This window comes from Haliotis rubra, unplaced genomic scaffold (assembly GCF_003918875.1).
Source record: "Haliotis rubra isolate DU_JTF1 unplaced genomic scaffold, ASM391887v1 Scf506, whole genome shotgun sequence".
Lineage (NCBI taxonomy): Eukaryota > Metazoa > Mollusca > Gastropoda > Lepetellida > Haliotidae > Haliotis > Haliotis rubra.
The window spans coordinates 56,203-73,442 of NW_025767198.1; the positions used below are offsets into that span (position 1 = coordinate 56,203).

Genomic DNA, 17,240 nt, shown 5'->3' on the forward strand with positions numbered 1-17,240 from the left:
TGCACCATGAAGTAAACATCAATATTTCTCCTATACTCTAACTCCGATTGACGAATAAACCCAACCAAAGCGGCATCATCAGCAAATTTGAAATTCAAACAGGTGGATAAGTGAGATATACAGTCATTTGTATAGAGTGTGAAGAGGACAGGGGACAGGACACAGCCTTGAGGCTGTGCTTCATAATACATGTTTGTGGTGGGACATTTATGGGGCATTCAGAAAACATATTGTTATTAAATCATCTAAAACATGAATGTTCTGGAAACCTTTCAGAGTGTATTGGAAATAATTCAGGGTAGTATTTTTAAGAAGACAAAATCACCACTTGTGTTTTTTAATATCCATGATTGTAGCAAATCTGCAGATCTTCTATTTTAATCAACAGGTGTTCTTACACTTGATATCAAAATACAGAAACATGAGATTTGTTCAATATTGAACAAACTTTATGGATAACAACTTTTATTTCGTGAGTGCGACATTTCGACACAGATTCTTGTACTGTTGTTAAGCAAAATGCCACACAAAGAGGTTATGAGATTTGTTTGTTTTTATTAACCATTACAATCTAGAATTAATCTGATGTCCACATTGAGCTTTGCTACCACCTTGAATTTTAAATGTGCATCACAGTGAAATGTCAAATTTTGAAATCACCTAAAGCTTGCTGCCTTGCTTTTATCATTGATAGCATTTCATGGGTTAACATACACATTCCTACTTGCCTCATGAATAGGGCTGGCCAAAATATCGTCAGTGGGAACATTTACTAATGGTTAGCAATATGAAAATTGTTAGATCGACCTTGGAAAACAGTGAAACTTGAGGATGACATTGATCAAGCATCATTGTAAGAGCTTGTTGCATTGTGTGTAACTCTCAACTGTTTGTGAAAATCGTGCACTGTGTTCTTTGTTATCTCTTTATACCTTTACAAGAATTCATACGACTGAACTTCATGGAGCACAACTGGGTAACGACTATATAACAATAATCCCTATCGAAGATAAGCAATCGGAAGACTATTGCTATGGATATTTATCAATATATACTATCTTCACAGCTCTCATGAGCAGTTTGTTTACATGTCTATTTTTAGACCCATGTGGGTCCGCAATCATGTGACTATTGTTGACATTCGCTACCTCACTGATAGTGACAATGCATTTGGTGTCACCTTCTAATGAAACAACATCTATTACACACAAATATCTCTATCAGTTTTAAGACTTTTTCTGAATGCTGTATTTATATATGACTACCATTTGAGCATGTCAATGATATGCTTATAGCCGCATGAGTAATACGGTCACTGATCACGTGCTTTGTACCAAATCATGTGACTATTGTTGACATTCGCTACACTGATAGTGACAATGCATTTGATGTCTCCGTTTAATGAACAGCATGTATTACATATAAATACCGCTATCAATATTAAGATTTTTTCTGATTGTGGTATTTATATATGATTGCCACTTGAGGATGTGAATGATATATGCTTTTTAACCGCATGTGTAATATGGTCACTGATCACGTGATTTGCACTGAATTGTCGAGGGACAAGCAAGTCTGTTACCAGTTCACGACTGCCTGTCTGCAGTATGGTCTCCAGACCCCAAAACGTGAGTTTGTAGCATATAAATATATGCATAGAAGAACAAAACATTCCTGCTGACAATAATTCTTGTACATTGAAAGATTTATTAATGTCAAATACCTTTGATACTGTTATCGAACTGACCAGAACCAGAGTTACCTCCCTTATTTGACCTAGTTTTAAGACACCTCTTGTACACAGCTCTCTTGTATACATACATTTCTCTATAGAATTTATACCAATACTTATTTACTAGAGGATGGATTTGACTTGTGGTAACGCCTTTTTTCAGCTTTTATGTTTTCAGATTTCTTTTATTATCTTGTTTTCTCCAAAAAATGATAAACATTCATATCAGTAGGCATTTGAGTTATAATACCAGTACACACATTATGAAGCAATATGGGTGATAAGATAAGAATAGCTTCAGCCAATTGTAGAGGCCTGGCAGAAAAGACAAAACGTAAAGAAATATTGAACCTTTGGCGTAAAAGAAAGTTTTCAATTATATGTCTGCAAGACATTCATATTTCCAAGGAAGATGAAACTACTATGAGAAATGAATAGGGACTTCAAAGCATTATAGCACCATATAAATCAAATGCAAGAGGGGTTGCTATTTTATTTAACAATAATTTGGGAAGTAAGTATCCACAAATTCATGACTGACAACAGTGGAAACTATATAATAGCAGATGTAACTATAGAAGGAATAAGAATCACATTGACTAAGATATATGGTCCTAATCAAGATCAACCTGATTTTTATAATGCATCATTTCATAAAATTGATGAATTTGAAAATGAATCTCTCATAATATGCGGAGACTGCAACTTAGTTCTTAATCCTTCCATAGACTTAGAAAATTATAAAAATATCAATAATCCAAAAGCAAGAAAAGTAGTGTTAGATAATATAGAAAAGTATGATTTGACAGACATTTGGAGGGAGAGAAATTATGATGTAAAGAAATACACATGGTGGAAAAGAAACCCTAAACAACAGTCCAGACTTGATTTCTTTTTAGTTTCTCAAGATTTAGTAAACATGACAACAGACTGTTCAATACTTCCAGGATATAAATCTGATCATTCAGCAATTACCATGTCTTTTTCTAATCAACTTAATAAGGAACGGGGTGGAGAATACTGGAAACTAAACACATCATTACTTTATAACCAAGAATATGTAAACACAGTCAAGGATATGCTTTTTGAAACTAAATTAGAATACTGTAACTGCACTGAGGATGAACTAGGTGATATTGAAGATTCTAAACTACAACTTAATATAAGCGACACTTTGTTCTTAGAAATATTTTTAATGAAAGTAAGGGGGAAAACAATATCATTCTCTTCCTACTTAAAAAAAATCAAAACTGAAAAAAGCAAAAATTTAGAAGGAAAAGTTTTGGCAATGGAAGAAGAAATGAGAGAAAATTTCTAAACCATATGTGAAACTAAACTTTCTGAACTATCCAAATGTAAATTAGAGTTTGAAAAATTAAAAGAAGATGAAATAGGAGGTATACAGATAAGAAATCGAATTCAGTGGTATGAGGAAGGAGAAAAACCAACCAACTATTTCTGTCATCTCGAAAATAGAAATTATACCAGTAAGCTTATGAATAGTGTTATCAGTGACAAAGGGGAAGTAATATCAGATGGTAAGGCTATATTAAATGAACAAAGACAATTTTAAGTCCAACAATAAACAGAGGCGTCATCACATGTATTCCAAAAGCTAACAAAAATAGACAGTTGTTAAAAAACTGGCGCCCAATTTCCCTACTGAATTCTATGTATAAACTACTCAGCACATGTATAGCCAATAGAATTAAAAAAACATTGAATACTCTTATTCATGAAACTCAGACAGGTTTTATACCTGGAAGGTGTATTAGCGAGAACATTAGATTATTATACGACATTATGTTTGAAGCAAAAGTACAAGATAAAAAGGGACTCTTGTTACTTATTGACTTTGAAAAAGCTTTTGACACTGTCTCTAAAGAATTTATAATTTTAACAATTGGAAAGCTTGACTTTGGACCGAATATGGAAAAATGGATCAAAATATTAATCAATAATGCTACATCATGTGTTATACAGAATGGTCATTTATCACAATTTTTTTGACAATGAAAGGGGCTGTAGACAAGGGGACCCAGTCTCTCCCTATATATTCATCTTAGTGGCTGAAATTTTAGGAATAATGATCCGTAACAACACTGCAATAAAAGGAATTACATTGAATAACACTGAACATAAAATTGGACAGTATGCAGATGATACTGAATTATTTCTCAATGGGCGTGAAGAAAGTTTAAGGGCAGCAACTGACACTCTCAATAATTTCTACAAAATGTCTGGTTTAAGAATAAATATAGATAAAACGAAAGCAGTGTGGATAGGCTCAATGGCAGGTAATAGCATGATTTTATGCCAGGATCTTAAGCTTGATTGGCATAATGGGGATTTTGATATTCTAGGAATAAGACCTAAAATAACTGTTATTAAAACTTTAGCACTTTCATCATTGGTGCATATATTCACTTCACTCCCAAATCCTCCAAAGGAATTCATTGACAAATTAAACAATATATTTTATAAATTCATCTGGAATGATAAGCTGGATAAGATAAAGTGAACGACACTTATTAGAAAATATGAAGAGGGGGGACTCAGAATGGTTAATGTACAGGTATTCATAAACTCTTTAAAACTGTCAGTTTTACATAAATATCTTCAAAATAATAGCAGTTCTAGCCCTAGTATCTTTCCAATTAAAGATATATTTCTGCTTGGAGCCAATATTGAAAATTATGTCAGTATTATGAATCCCTATTGGAAAGATGTATTGGCTGCATGGGGAATATTCTATAAAACACATAAAACTGATTTTACAGATATTGATCAAATCTTATCCCAACCCCTTTGGTTCAATCACCAATTCCCAAATAGTAATTTCATTATAAGACATTGGCATCTCAAACGTATTCACTCTATAAGAGACTTGTGTAATGATCAAGGTATTTTGCCATTTAGTGAACTAAGAAAACTTACAAAATTAAAGGCACAATTCTTGACTATTATCAGGTTCTTTCAAATATACCCAAAAATGGAAAGAAACTATAAGAAAGAATTTATTGATTGTTCATAATCATTATCTTAACACATCACTGATAGATTTACTTTCAGCACCAAAGAGATCCAGATATTTCTATGATAAACTTATAACTACTGAAAACCTACCTTCAACATGTGAAAAATGGCAAAATATCTTTGATATTGCAATTCCATGGCAAGATATTTTAGAAAATATAGAAGATGTACAAAAGATACTAAATTGATTGACTTCCAGTTTAAATTTATCCACAATATTGTCTACACAAAGAAAGAATTATTGAGAATGAAATTAGTAGATGATGAACTTTGCTCCTTTTGTAATTTAATGTCAGAAAATTTGATACATGTTTATTGGGAATGTGAGTGTGTGAAAACGTTCTGGCTGAAACTGAAAGAATATATTGAAGATAAATCATCAGAAAATTTTACCCTGACAAAATATACAGTCTTAATTGGCGGAAATAATAACGACCTTATGAATCACATACTTCTTGCCAGTAAAAAATATATCCATATATCAAGTATTAAAAAAATTAGTTATCACTGGATACATTTGTAAAAATATTGAGTGATATTTTCAAGACAGAAAAGTTTATTGCCAGTAAGAATCAAAACATATTACAATTTGACAGAAAATGGTCATCTCTACTGCACACATTCCCAGCCTAATGAAGATCCCAATATGTGTAATGCCAACCCATATGAATTTCTGTTCTACGGTGTACAAGTGTTGTTGCATCATGTACTTTGTATACTTGTATCTACTGATTTTGAATGAATAAAAAAAAAAAATATGAAAATTGTGGCATGGATAATATCATGCATAAATTCTTGTGATGAAATATAGTTTTAATTGCGCTGTCTCAATACTCAAAGATTGGTCCTTATTCATTGGTTGCTTCTAAATTATGTTCAGAACGCTGTGTTGTACGTCATCCATGCCTGAATATGTCACCACTCACCAGTGATGTGAAATATGTTGATTTCTTTCAGAATCTTTGCTCAAAGTTATTTTCCCGATATTTGTAGATAACTGATCGATATTTGATGAACGATAATCGATCCCTATGATGTATATTGATAGCCAGCCCTACTTGTGACTACCTACCACCACAATGGGATGTACTTGCTATTATTTAATAACAAATCAAACAAAGACTCGGTTCTAGCAAGACTGTAATCAGCACCCTTGCCTTACGACCCTCTTCAGACACTAGTTGACTAGACACTTCATGCCAGCCATTTTTAGCCCATGAAGATGGAGGACTGTAGTGTATACACACGCATATTGATAAGGAGTTTTTAGATTCAGCTGTACAGTATCTTGATATGTTCACCAAAATTGTGTGTTAAAATATGTTCCAAATTTGGGAAACACTATTCTGCTCTTAGGTTTAAATCGGTTCAGAGATATTAGCAACTCATGTGGCATCATTTAAATTTACTATTGTATAACAGGTAACATTACTGCAGAATGTAATCATAACTTATTACTATGGTGTAACAAGGAACATTGTACAATATAATCATAATCATTACTGTGGTATAACATACAACATTGTAGATTATCACCATACATCATTTGAAATGTTTGGCCTCGTAATCAAATGCACATGGCAAAAAAGTTGTATATGTTCTCTGTTATGGCCTGGCATTGGAATGAAATGAGCGAAAATGAGTTTCTCAGTAAAATTTAGTCCTCAGTTTAATTGCTTGCTAGAATTAAACCCCCAAAATTAAACATTTTGTTTCTAGAATAATTGCTGTTGGGGAACTGATTTTCTCCTGGCGATGATAACACAAGGGACATTTCCTGTGGGAGCTGATACTAGGTATATAAAGGAGATTATTCTCAGTTTAAGATGTTGTTTGGAAGTCAGTAATGTGCACTGGGATGACGTATGTGATAATACATGCTGTTGATTTTTTTAGTGTTTATTTACTGTTGTACTATCTGATCGTTTATCTTGTGTATTTTCAGCCCACACCGGTTCGCAAACCAACACTCAAGCGGCCCCTGTCAGCTCCCCGAGATGAACCCAGGCCTTCCACGTCTAAAACACCGCCATCAAAGAGACAAAAGATTCTCATGAATACACAAACAGTCAAGTCACCTGTGAAATCACCAGATACTCCAAAATCATCCTCAGAGTCCATTGTGATTCCGGATTATTCTAAGACACCAAACATTTCAAAAGATGAATTTTATCAAGAAATAGGCCTTTCACCAGAGCCCACCAAAATCAAATCCAAAGACATTTATGACATGCCCGATGATGAAGAAATGGATAAGGTGTGCACTGAGTTCCTTTCTTATATCCGTTATTAGAGAAAAGGTCAGATCAAGAAAAGAGGAAAATGTAAATGAAGACACTGAACAAAGTTGAATAGACAGGAAGTTCTGTCCAGAAGGCATGTGTACAAGCAACTTACAGGATATTCTTGTGCTTCCACACTAATATCCCCATGTTTTTGAGTTGTATAACTTTTTTGAATGTCCTATTCTGGAACTTAATTATTAATATTGTTTCCTAAGTGTATGTTTTGGCCATAATATGTTGTTTTAGAAGAAAGGCTAGATGACTGTTAGATGAAGTGATATCTCTGATACTCGTGATGAATGACTGAGGTAAGGATGCGCGGTACAGATATTTCACTGTCATGTGAATGTTTGTAAGTTCTTTCCCAAGGCTTTTTTCAAACCAGATATGGCGGAGAAAATAGCCATGGACTTACAGCCCTATATTTCTGTGAATTATCTCCTGCTTTATGGGATATTCTCTTCTTCCTCCTTCCTCGTGTAGTGTATTCTGGATATGTATCCATAGTAACCAGTGTATAAAATAGTTTTAAGTGTGGCCTGTCCAAGGACTGGCTGTCCAAAACAGCGACCTGTCCTGAACAAACACAGCCTGTCCCAAAAACTAAAATTCTTCATTCAAACCAAGTTAAGTATATTTTTTCAATGGTGGGACGGGCTATACACTCTAGTAACAGATCCCAGTGACTTTGGGAAAGCTGGCTATCTTGATGGAGTAAAATATTCAAAATATTAGTGGTTTGAAACATGAGCAAGTTGCTGCAGTAAGAATTATTCCATTCTCACAGGGATCACAGACAGTTCAGCTTTTTCATTTTAGTCCTAATGTGTGAGTAATTCTTCATACACACACTGTCCCTCAGTATAGGGTCTCCTCCATATACACACTGTCCCTCGGTATAGGGTCTCCTCTATTAACACTCCCTCGGTATAGGGTCTCCTCTATTAACACACTGTCCCTCAGTAAAGAGTCTCCTCCATATACATACTGTCCCTCGGTATAGGGTCTCCACTATTAAAAAACTGTCCCTCAGTATAGGGTCTCCACTATTAACACACTGTCCCTTGGTATAGGGTCTCCTCCATATACACACTGTCCCTCAGTATAGGGTCTCCTCAAGATGCACACTGTCCCTCACTATAGGGTCTCCACTATTAACACACTGTCCCTCAGTATAGGGTCTCCTCTATTAACGCTCCGTCAGTATAGCGTCTGCACTATTAACACACTGTCCCTCAGTATAGGGTCTCCTCTATTAACACTCCCTCGGTATAGAGTCTCTTCTATTAACACACTGCCCCTCAGTATAGGGTCTCCTCTATTAACACACTGCCCCTCAGTATAGGGTCTCCACTATTAACACACTGCCCCTCAGTATAGGGTCTCCTCTATTAACACACTGCCCTTCAGTATAGGGTCTCCACTATTAACACACTGTCCCTCAGTATAGGGTCTCCACTATTAACACACTGTCCCTCAGTATAGGGTCTCCTCTATTAACACACTGCCCCTCAGTATAGGGTCTCCACTATTAACACACTGTCCCTCAGTATAGGGTCTCCTCTATTAACGCTCCCTCAGTATAGCGTCTCCACTATTAACACACTGTCCCTCAGTATAGGGTCTCCTCTATTAACACTCCCTCGGTATAGAGTCTCTTCTATTAACACACTGCCCCTCAGTATAGGGTCTCCTCTATTAACACACTGTCCCTCAGTTATAGAGTCTCTTCTATTAACACACTGTCCCTCAGTATAGGGTCTCCTCTATTAACACACTGCCCCTCAGTATAGGGTCTCCTCTATTAACACACTGCCCCTCAGTATAGGGTCTCCACTATTAACACACTGCCCCTCAGTATAGGGTCTCCACTATTAACACACTGTCCCTCAGTATAGGGTCTCCTCTATTAACACTCCTAAAAGCTGGGCGTAGGTATAGAGTCTCTTCTATTAACACACTGCCCCTCAGTATAGGGTCTCCACTATTAACACACTGCCCCCTCAGTATAGGGTCTCCTCTATTAACACACTGTCCCTCAGTATAGGGTCTCCTCTATTAACACACTGCCCCTCAGTATAGGGTCTCCACTATTAACACACTGCCCCTCAGTATAGGGTCTCCTCTATTAACAACTCCCTCAGTATAGGGTCTCCACTATTAACACACTGCCCCTCAGTATAGGGTCTCCTCTATTAACACACTGTCCCTCAGTATAGGGTCTCCTCTATTAACACTCCCTCGGTATAGAGTCTCCTCTATTAACACACTGCCCCTCAGTATAGGGTCTCCTCTATTAACACACTGCCCCTCAGTATAGGGTCTCCACTATTAACACACTGTCCCTCAGTATAGGGTCTCCTCTATTAACACACTGCCTCAGTATAGGGTCTCCTCTATTAACACACTGCCCCTCAGTATAGGGTCTCCTCTATTAACACACTGTCCCTCAGTATAGGGTCTCCTCCATATACATACTGTCCCTCGGTATAGGGTCTCCACTATTAACACACTGTCCCTCAGTATAGGGTCTCCTCCATATACATACTGTCCCTCGTTATAGGGTCTCCACTATTAACACACTGCCCCTCAGTACAAGGTCTCCTCTATTAACCGCTCCCTCGGTATAGGGTCTCCTCTGTTAACACACTGTCCCTCAGTATAGGGTCTCCTCCATATACATACTGTCCCCAGTATAGGGTCTCCTCCATATACATACAGTCCCCCAGTATAGGGTCTCCTCTATTAACGCTCCCTCGGTATAGGGCTTCCGCTATTAACACAATGCCCCTCAGTATAGGGTCTCCTCTATTAACACAATGCCCCTCGGTATAGGGTCTCCTCTATATACATACTGTCCCTCAGTATAGGGTCTCCTCCATATGCACACTGTCCCCCAGTATAGGGTCTCTTCTATTATTACTCCCTCAGTATAGCGTATCCACTATTAACACACTGTCCTTCAGTATAGGGTCTCCTCTATATACATACTGTCCCTCAGTATAGGGTCTCCTCTATAAGGGCTGTGGGGTAGCCCAGTGGTTAAAGCGTTGGCTCGACACGCCTAAGACCCGGGTTAGAATCCCCACATGGGTACAATTTGTGAAGCCCATTTCTGGTGTCCCCTGCCGTGATGTTGCTGGAATATTGCTAAAAGCGGCGTAAAACCAAAATTCAGTCAGGCAGTCTCCTCTATTAACACACTGCCCCTCAGTATAGGGTCTCCACTATTAATACACTGTCCTTCAGTAAAGGGTCTCCTCTATATACATACTGTCCCTCAGTATAGGGTCTCCTCTGTTAACACACTGTCCCCTCAGTATAGGGTCTCCTCTATTAACACTCCCTCGGTATAGGGTCTCCACTATCAAGACACTGCCCCTCAGTATAGGGTCTCCTCTATTAACACACTGTCCCTCAGTATAGGGTCTCCTCCATATAAACACTGCCCCTCAGTATAGGGTCTCCTCTATTAACACACTGTCCCTCAGTATAGGGTCTCCACTATTAACACACTGCCCTTCAGTATAGGGTCTCCACTATTAACACCCTCTCCCTCAGTATAGTGTCTCTATTAACACACTGTCGCTCAGTATAGGGTCTCTATTAACACACTGTCGCTCAGTATAGGGTCTCCACTATTAACACACTGTCCCTCAGTACAGGGTCTCCACTATTAACACACTGTCCCCCAGTATAGGGTCTCCTCTATTAACACTCCCTCTTTATAAGGTCTCCACTATCAAGACATTGCCCTGCAGTATAGGGTCTCTTCTATTAACACACTGTCTCTCAGTAGAGGGTGTCCAGTATTAACACACTGCCCCTCAAAATAGGCCCTTCTCTCGTCAATATATACACAATCCCTCAATATAGGCACTTCTCTTCTATGTACATTCTGTCTCTCCACATACATGCAATCCCTCAATGTACAAACTTCTCTTCTATATCCACGCTGTCCCTCAATATAGACACTTCTCTTCTATATACACACTTTCCCTAAACATACACACAATCCCAGGGTCTCCTCTTTTAGGCCATTGCCCTTACATGTACACACAGTCCCAGGGTCTCCTCTATTAGCCCATTGGCCTTACATATACACACAGTCCCAGGGTCTCCTCTATTAGCCCATTGGCCTTACATATACACACAGTCCCAGGGTCTCCTCTATTAGCCCATTGGCCTTACATATACACACAGTCCCAGGGTCTCCTCTATTAGCCCATTGGCCTTACATATACACACAGTCCCAGGGTCTCCTCTATTAGCCCATTGGCCTTACATATACACACAGTCCCAGGGTCTCCTCTTTTAGGCCATTGGCCTTACATGTACACACAATCCCAGGGTCACCTCTATTAATATATTGGCCTTACATATACACACAGTCCCAGGGTCTCCTCTATTTATATATTGGCCATACATATACACACAGTCCCAGGGTCTCCTTTTTATCCCATTGGCCTTACATATACACACAGTCCCGGGGTCTCCTCTATTAGCCCATTGGCCTTACATATACACACAGTCCCAGGGTCTCCTCTATTAGCCCATTGGCCTTACATATACACACAGTCCCGGGGTCTCCTCTATTAATAAATTGGCCATACATATACACACTGCCCTTCCATATACACATTGCCCTTCTCCATATTCTCTGTTGTTGCATATTTGGGGACTGAGGTCAATGCAAGCTATAGTTTGGCATGAAATGCATGTGGACCCGGTTTTTTGTAAATATCTCTTCATCCAATGACCCAATCGATCTCAAACTGTGCAAGTGGATGTTTTGTCAGACAACCTAATCACATTGTAAATCACCGATTTTATGCATTTGTATTAAAGAATCTGTCTATGTAACTGTCAACAAAATAAACAGCAGAACGCAGAAGGCTTGCAGAGGGAGGGAGCCAATGACCTGTAACAGCGGCAGTGTTGGGTCATAAAGGTCAACGTTCGTCAATGTAGGTCAGCTATGCCGATGACCCTGATGTCAAAAGAATCTAACTTTGGATGCCTACCTTTTTGTACAAGGTTTTGTTTATTGGTTGTTGGTTTATTTTTCACAATTGTTGGCACGATGTTCTTTTTCATGCCAAGAGCAAAAGTTGTACGTTTCATGTAATCCGACACCTTATAAATCGGTTTGCTACGTTTGCTCTCTTTTATAAAAAAATTAAACACATTGCATATTAAACGTTTAGCATCATCTGAATAAGCTTTCATGATGACAGCTAGAAGTAGTCAATGTGAATGATCCAAACGGTCTATCACTGTGCAGTGCACAGGTACCTATCATGAACTGCACGTGTATTTACCTTTATGACCCAACACTACCGCTGTTACAGGTCATTGGCTCCCTCCCTCTGCAAGCCTTCTGCGTTCTGCTGTTTATTTTGTTGACAGTTACATAGACAGATTCTTTAATACAAATGCATAAAATCGGTGATTTACAATGTGATAGGTTGTCTGACAAAACATCCACTTGCACAGTTTGAGATCGATTGGGTCATTGGATGAAGAGATATTTACAAAAAAACGGGTCCACATGCATTTCATGCCAAACTATACATCTTCTTGCACATGCTTAGTGGTTTTGTCAAGTACCTGTATTGTCTGTTACCAGTATAATCAGGTGCCTGTATTGCCTGTTACCAGTATACTCAGGTACCTGTGTTGTCTGTAACCAGTATAATCTGGTGCCTGTATTGTCTGTTACCAGTATAATCAGGTGCCTGTATTGCATTGTTACCAGTATAATCAGGTACCTGTATTGCATTGTTACAAGTATAATCTGGTGCCTGTATTGTCTGTTACCAGTATAATCTGGTGCCTGTTTTGCCTGTTACCAGTATACTCAGGTACCTGTATTGCATTGTTACCAGTATAATCAGGTACCTGTATTGTCTGTTACCAGTATAATCAGGTACCTGTATTGTCTGTTACCAGTATAATGAGGTGCCTGTATTGTCTGTTACAAGTACAGTCACGTACCTGTATTGTCTGTTACCAGTATAATCAGGTGCCTGTGTTTGTCTGTTACCAGTCGATCGCGCGAAGACCGGGTTGTGGGCACAATGTGTTAAAGCCCATTTCTGGTTACCAGATATTGCTGGAATATTCAGGTGCTAAACTCAGTGTTGTCTGTTACCAGTATAATCTGGTACCTGTATTGTCTGTTACCAGTATAATCAGGTGTCTGTTACCAGTATAATCAGGTGCCTCTATTGTCTGTTACCAGTACAGTTACGTACCTGTATTGTCTGTAACCAGTATAATCAGGTGTCTGTTACCAGTATAATCTGGTACCTGTATTGTCTGGTACCAGTATAATCAGGTGTCTGTTACCAGTATAATCTGGTACCTGTATTGTCTGTTACCAGTATAATCAGGTGTCTGTTACCAGTATAGTCAGGTGTGTTACCAGTATAATCTGGTACCTGTATTGTCTGTTACCAGTATAATCAGGTGCCTGTATTGTCTGTTACCAGCAAATCAGGTACCTGTATTGTCTGTTACCAGTATAATGAGGTGCCTGTATTGTCTGTTACCAGTACAGTCACGTACCTGTATTGTCTGTTACCAGTATAATCAGGTGCCTGTGTTGTCTGTTACCAGTATAATCAGGTGAGAGTCACGTCAAGTATCAGAATTATCAGATAGCAGTTATATCAGTATTGTCCAGTGCAGTTGCTAATGTTTTTCTAAGTATTACACCAGAGAAGTGCCTAGTTAGTCACTGACTGCATTGCTAATGGTGATGAGGGCAGATTCTGATGTGAGACACAACATGAAGACACTAGACCCAGCAGTGCTGTCCGTGTGGAACTGTGCAGGTGTGGGCCCAGCAACCCAGCCAACATCTAGTCCTTCCATTGTATTATATGGGTTTGGGTTTGTTTAAGTGAGGGATCTTAAGGAGATAACTACCAGATTCATACCGATACCATGATTAATGGCTAATGATTACCCACCTCCTGTCCAGCTTGCCTATCTAGCACAGCACATCTTTCTTACCTTCACAGGATGTGGTTGATTGTCAGATATTTTAGCAAATTTCCTGTTGCAACTTTGCTCAGGTTAGCTGGCTGTCTATGACATTGTCTCTACAAGTGAAGGGAATGCAGGGCACCTCAGGCAAATCTCAAGGAAATCAACATAAGGTCAGGGGCTTTTGAAAAGTCATGGATTTTTTATAGGAGGTTTTAACAAAGGAACAACTGTCAGTTGCAACAGTGTTCAGATGGGCTGATCTCTGTCGGGAAGGAAGTCGTAGAAACTACACTGTTCAGTAGCTTGAAGTACCACAAACAAATATTCCTATGGACCCAATCAATTGGTTAAGAAGAATACAATACTTACACTGCATCGTGGGGCTACTGGAAGGTTTAACCTATTATATATAGTAATGAAGTAATCACCCGAGCAGCAGCATGGCCATTTAGAGTTGTCTTCAACTTGCTCACTGTGTGCTTATTTCAACTGGTACTGGTTTTAAAGAACCCCATTTTACATTTACCTGAGCATGCATTTTCTCCCGTTCTAATAGTCTAACCGAATTGTTCGTTTAGGTGTAACGATGTAGGGCTGATGCTGTGACAGTCTCGCCCAAGCATGTAAGGTGTTTCAGTTGTAAGCAAGAGTTGTGTATTTCAGGACCTGGGGGTCCCATCTACCACCAGCGGCACAGCTGTCTCCTCCTCCACACAGATAGACGACGCCCTCCTCACACGCAATTCCGCCAAGTCTGTCATCCCCACACCCCTGCGCATCGGCTTCCTGGGACTAGGCATTATGGGACAGGGTATGGTGATGAATCTGCTGAGGTCAGGCCACGAGGTCACTGTCTGGAACCGAACTGCATCAAAGGTATGTGTCTATTTCTCAATAAAGATGCTTAGTCTTACATGTTTTAAGTTAACTTCTTTGAGTGGCATTTTAGAAGTTAGGAAGTACAAATTCTCCATAGAACAAACCAGTGAAAGAACAACAACCCAAAATGTGTTCTACAAAATACTGTGATTGTTTTAAGAAAATGTCCCGACCCATCAGTGAAAAGAACTTCTACCAATTAATGCATTTTTCAAAGCAAACCCAATCATCAAATGAGAGTGGTCTGACATCACCATGTTAAACCGGAAGCCGTCCACATCAACGTAAAAGCCCACCATCAACCCAGACCAGGATACTTCTTTCCATCCGGCTATGATGCACTCATTTTCTACTGTATAAACTCTTGTATAAACATCTCATTATTATTTGTACATCACCACGCCTGTCCTGCTGATGGCATGTTAATTATGTTGTTTTCTTTGTTTCAGTATATATATACTTCCCCTTCTTCATGTTCCATTATGCTTGACAACGGTACAAGACTGTTCAAAAGTCACTTAATAAAAAGAAGTTGTTATCCATAAAGTTTGTTCTATAATGTTTTAAGTTTCCTTCTATTAATGCATTTCAGCAAACATACTCTTCAATGTTAAATTGACACAGATTGCCACATATAATTTGTTTCAGCCTTTTACCACACCACTGCTGATGGCAGGGTTTTATAGCGGACTGTTCAGTCGAAAACATATTGCTGCCAGTTTTTTAAAAGTATCACTGACAGTTATAACTTAAAACATTTTTTGTCCACATATCACACACAGATAAATGTTCATCTGTAATAAAATGCTGTAAACAGGTTAGGGTGATGATTCTTGAGCAGATGGGTAACACTGTTTACATTGATTGATTTCTCATGGTTTCTGAAACATCACCCAGTGCTTGGATATTATGCAATGGGTTTATGATGCAGTGAAGTCATAGTTGAAGGAATGTGGCCCTGCTATCCTGATCCACATCTGTTGTAACCAGTAGGCAATAGAAGTTGTAGCATTGTGATGAGGGGTATAGGGGGTGTTATGTGTCCTGTGTTAGGTTTTATCCACCGAGACAGTGACATACATATAATTAAATCTTTATTTGATGTTATATGTCGTTTATGTTATATGTAAGGTACATATCATTTATGTCAATAATAGATTGATTTAATACAGAGAGAGAGATAATGTTTATTTGAGTCTCACTTTCTGTACATTGTCATAGAATGCATGCGTTTTGTACAGAAGTTAATAGTACAGAAACCACCCGTTGGGTTATGGGAGACTATATTAAATCAATAAAAACATTGTGAACCAACAAATATCAGCACCCGTATAATCGTATACATTTGAAGTTAACACGTACAGGTATGCATACATACATAACATATATACAACAAACATACATACAAACAAACATATAATCACATATACAAAACAGCATACAACCGCACATAATATCACGCATGCGCATACATACATATACACACATACATACAGACCACACACACACACATCCACACACACACATGCATGCACACACACACACAATATCACGCGACGCGACACACACACATACATACATACACACATATATATACATACATACATACACACACATAAATATACATGTATTATAATCATACATTCAATACTAACATATACTAGTATGCAGAATACAGATACCCTACACACAATATCATTAACACAATACAAACAATACAATGAAGTACAATATAGTTACGTACATTCGTACTGCTGTTACAATGCCTAACATTCATACACCATGTGTTGCATTCATCTAGTGTTAATGAATGAAAGAGTAGGATATTAATACATTTAAAATTTAAGATACAAGTAGTGTATAATATTTAAGATAAAGATTGACGTCATTTATACATGTTTATAACAGTATCACAGAGGAGATGGACTATGCCAGTTGTGTTTAATAGATGTGTAAATTTAGTAACTGAGGAGGAGTTATTAAAGGATGGATATACATGATGTCAGGACACTCCAATACCTGTCAGGTGGAGTTGTGCAGTCAGTACCATAACATACACCCTAAGTTGGTGTACATGCATTGACACCTGTAGGGATAAGAGATAGGTATGTAAATATACAATTTATAGTTCAAATTTTCAAACTAATAAGTGGTGGTGCGATTAACTGAAATAATCGAAGATTGGCCGCAATGACTAGACGACCAAGCAATCGATCATGTTTTCTCATAATCGAACAAAAAAACATTTTGGAACACTTGTTTGTATTAACAATATTTTTCACAAGGTTTGTTTTGTCTGTTACATTTCATAA

The 17,240-nt window shown here is 38.2% G+C and overlaps 1 protein-coding gene and 1 long non-coding RNA gene across 2 annotated transcripts in view; one reads left to right on the plus strand and one right to left on the minus strand.

Moving 5' to 3' along the window:
• Positions 1-17,240, plus strand: part of LOC124292037 (putative oxidoreductase GLYR1 homolog) — an 89,560-nt gene that overhangs the window by 29,783 nt on the left and 42,537 nt on the right. Inside the window, 3 exon segments of the mRNA XM_046729110.1 lie at positions 6,714-7,025; positions 14,136-14,219; positions 14,713-14,925. Coding sequence (XP_046585066.1) covers positions 6,714-7,025; positions 14,136-14,219; positions 14,713-14,925 — 609 coding nt within the window.
• LOC124292041 lies at positions 1,843-16,662 on the minus strand. The gene is made up of 4 exons (XR_006902346.1): positions 16,648-16,662; positions 6,475-6,483; positions 5,688-5,689; positions 1,843-1,932 (listed from the first exon to the last, which is right to left on the minus strand). It is a non-coding gene; the product is annotated as an uncharacterized LOC124292041 (long non-coding RNA).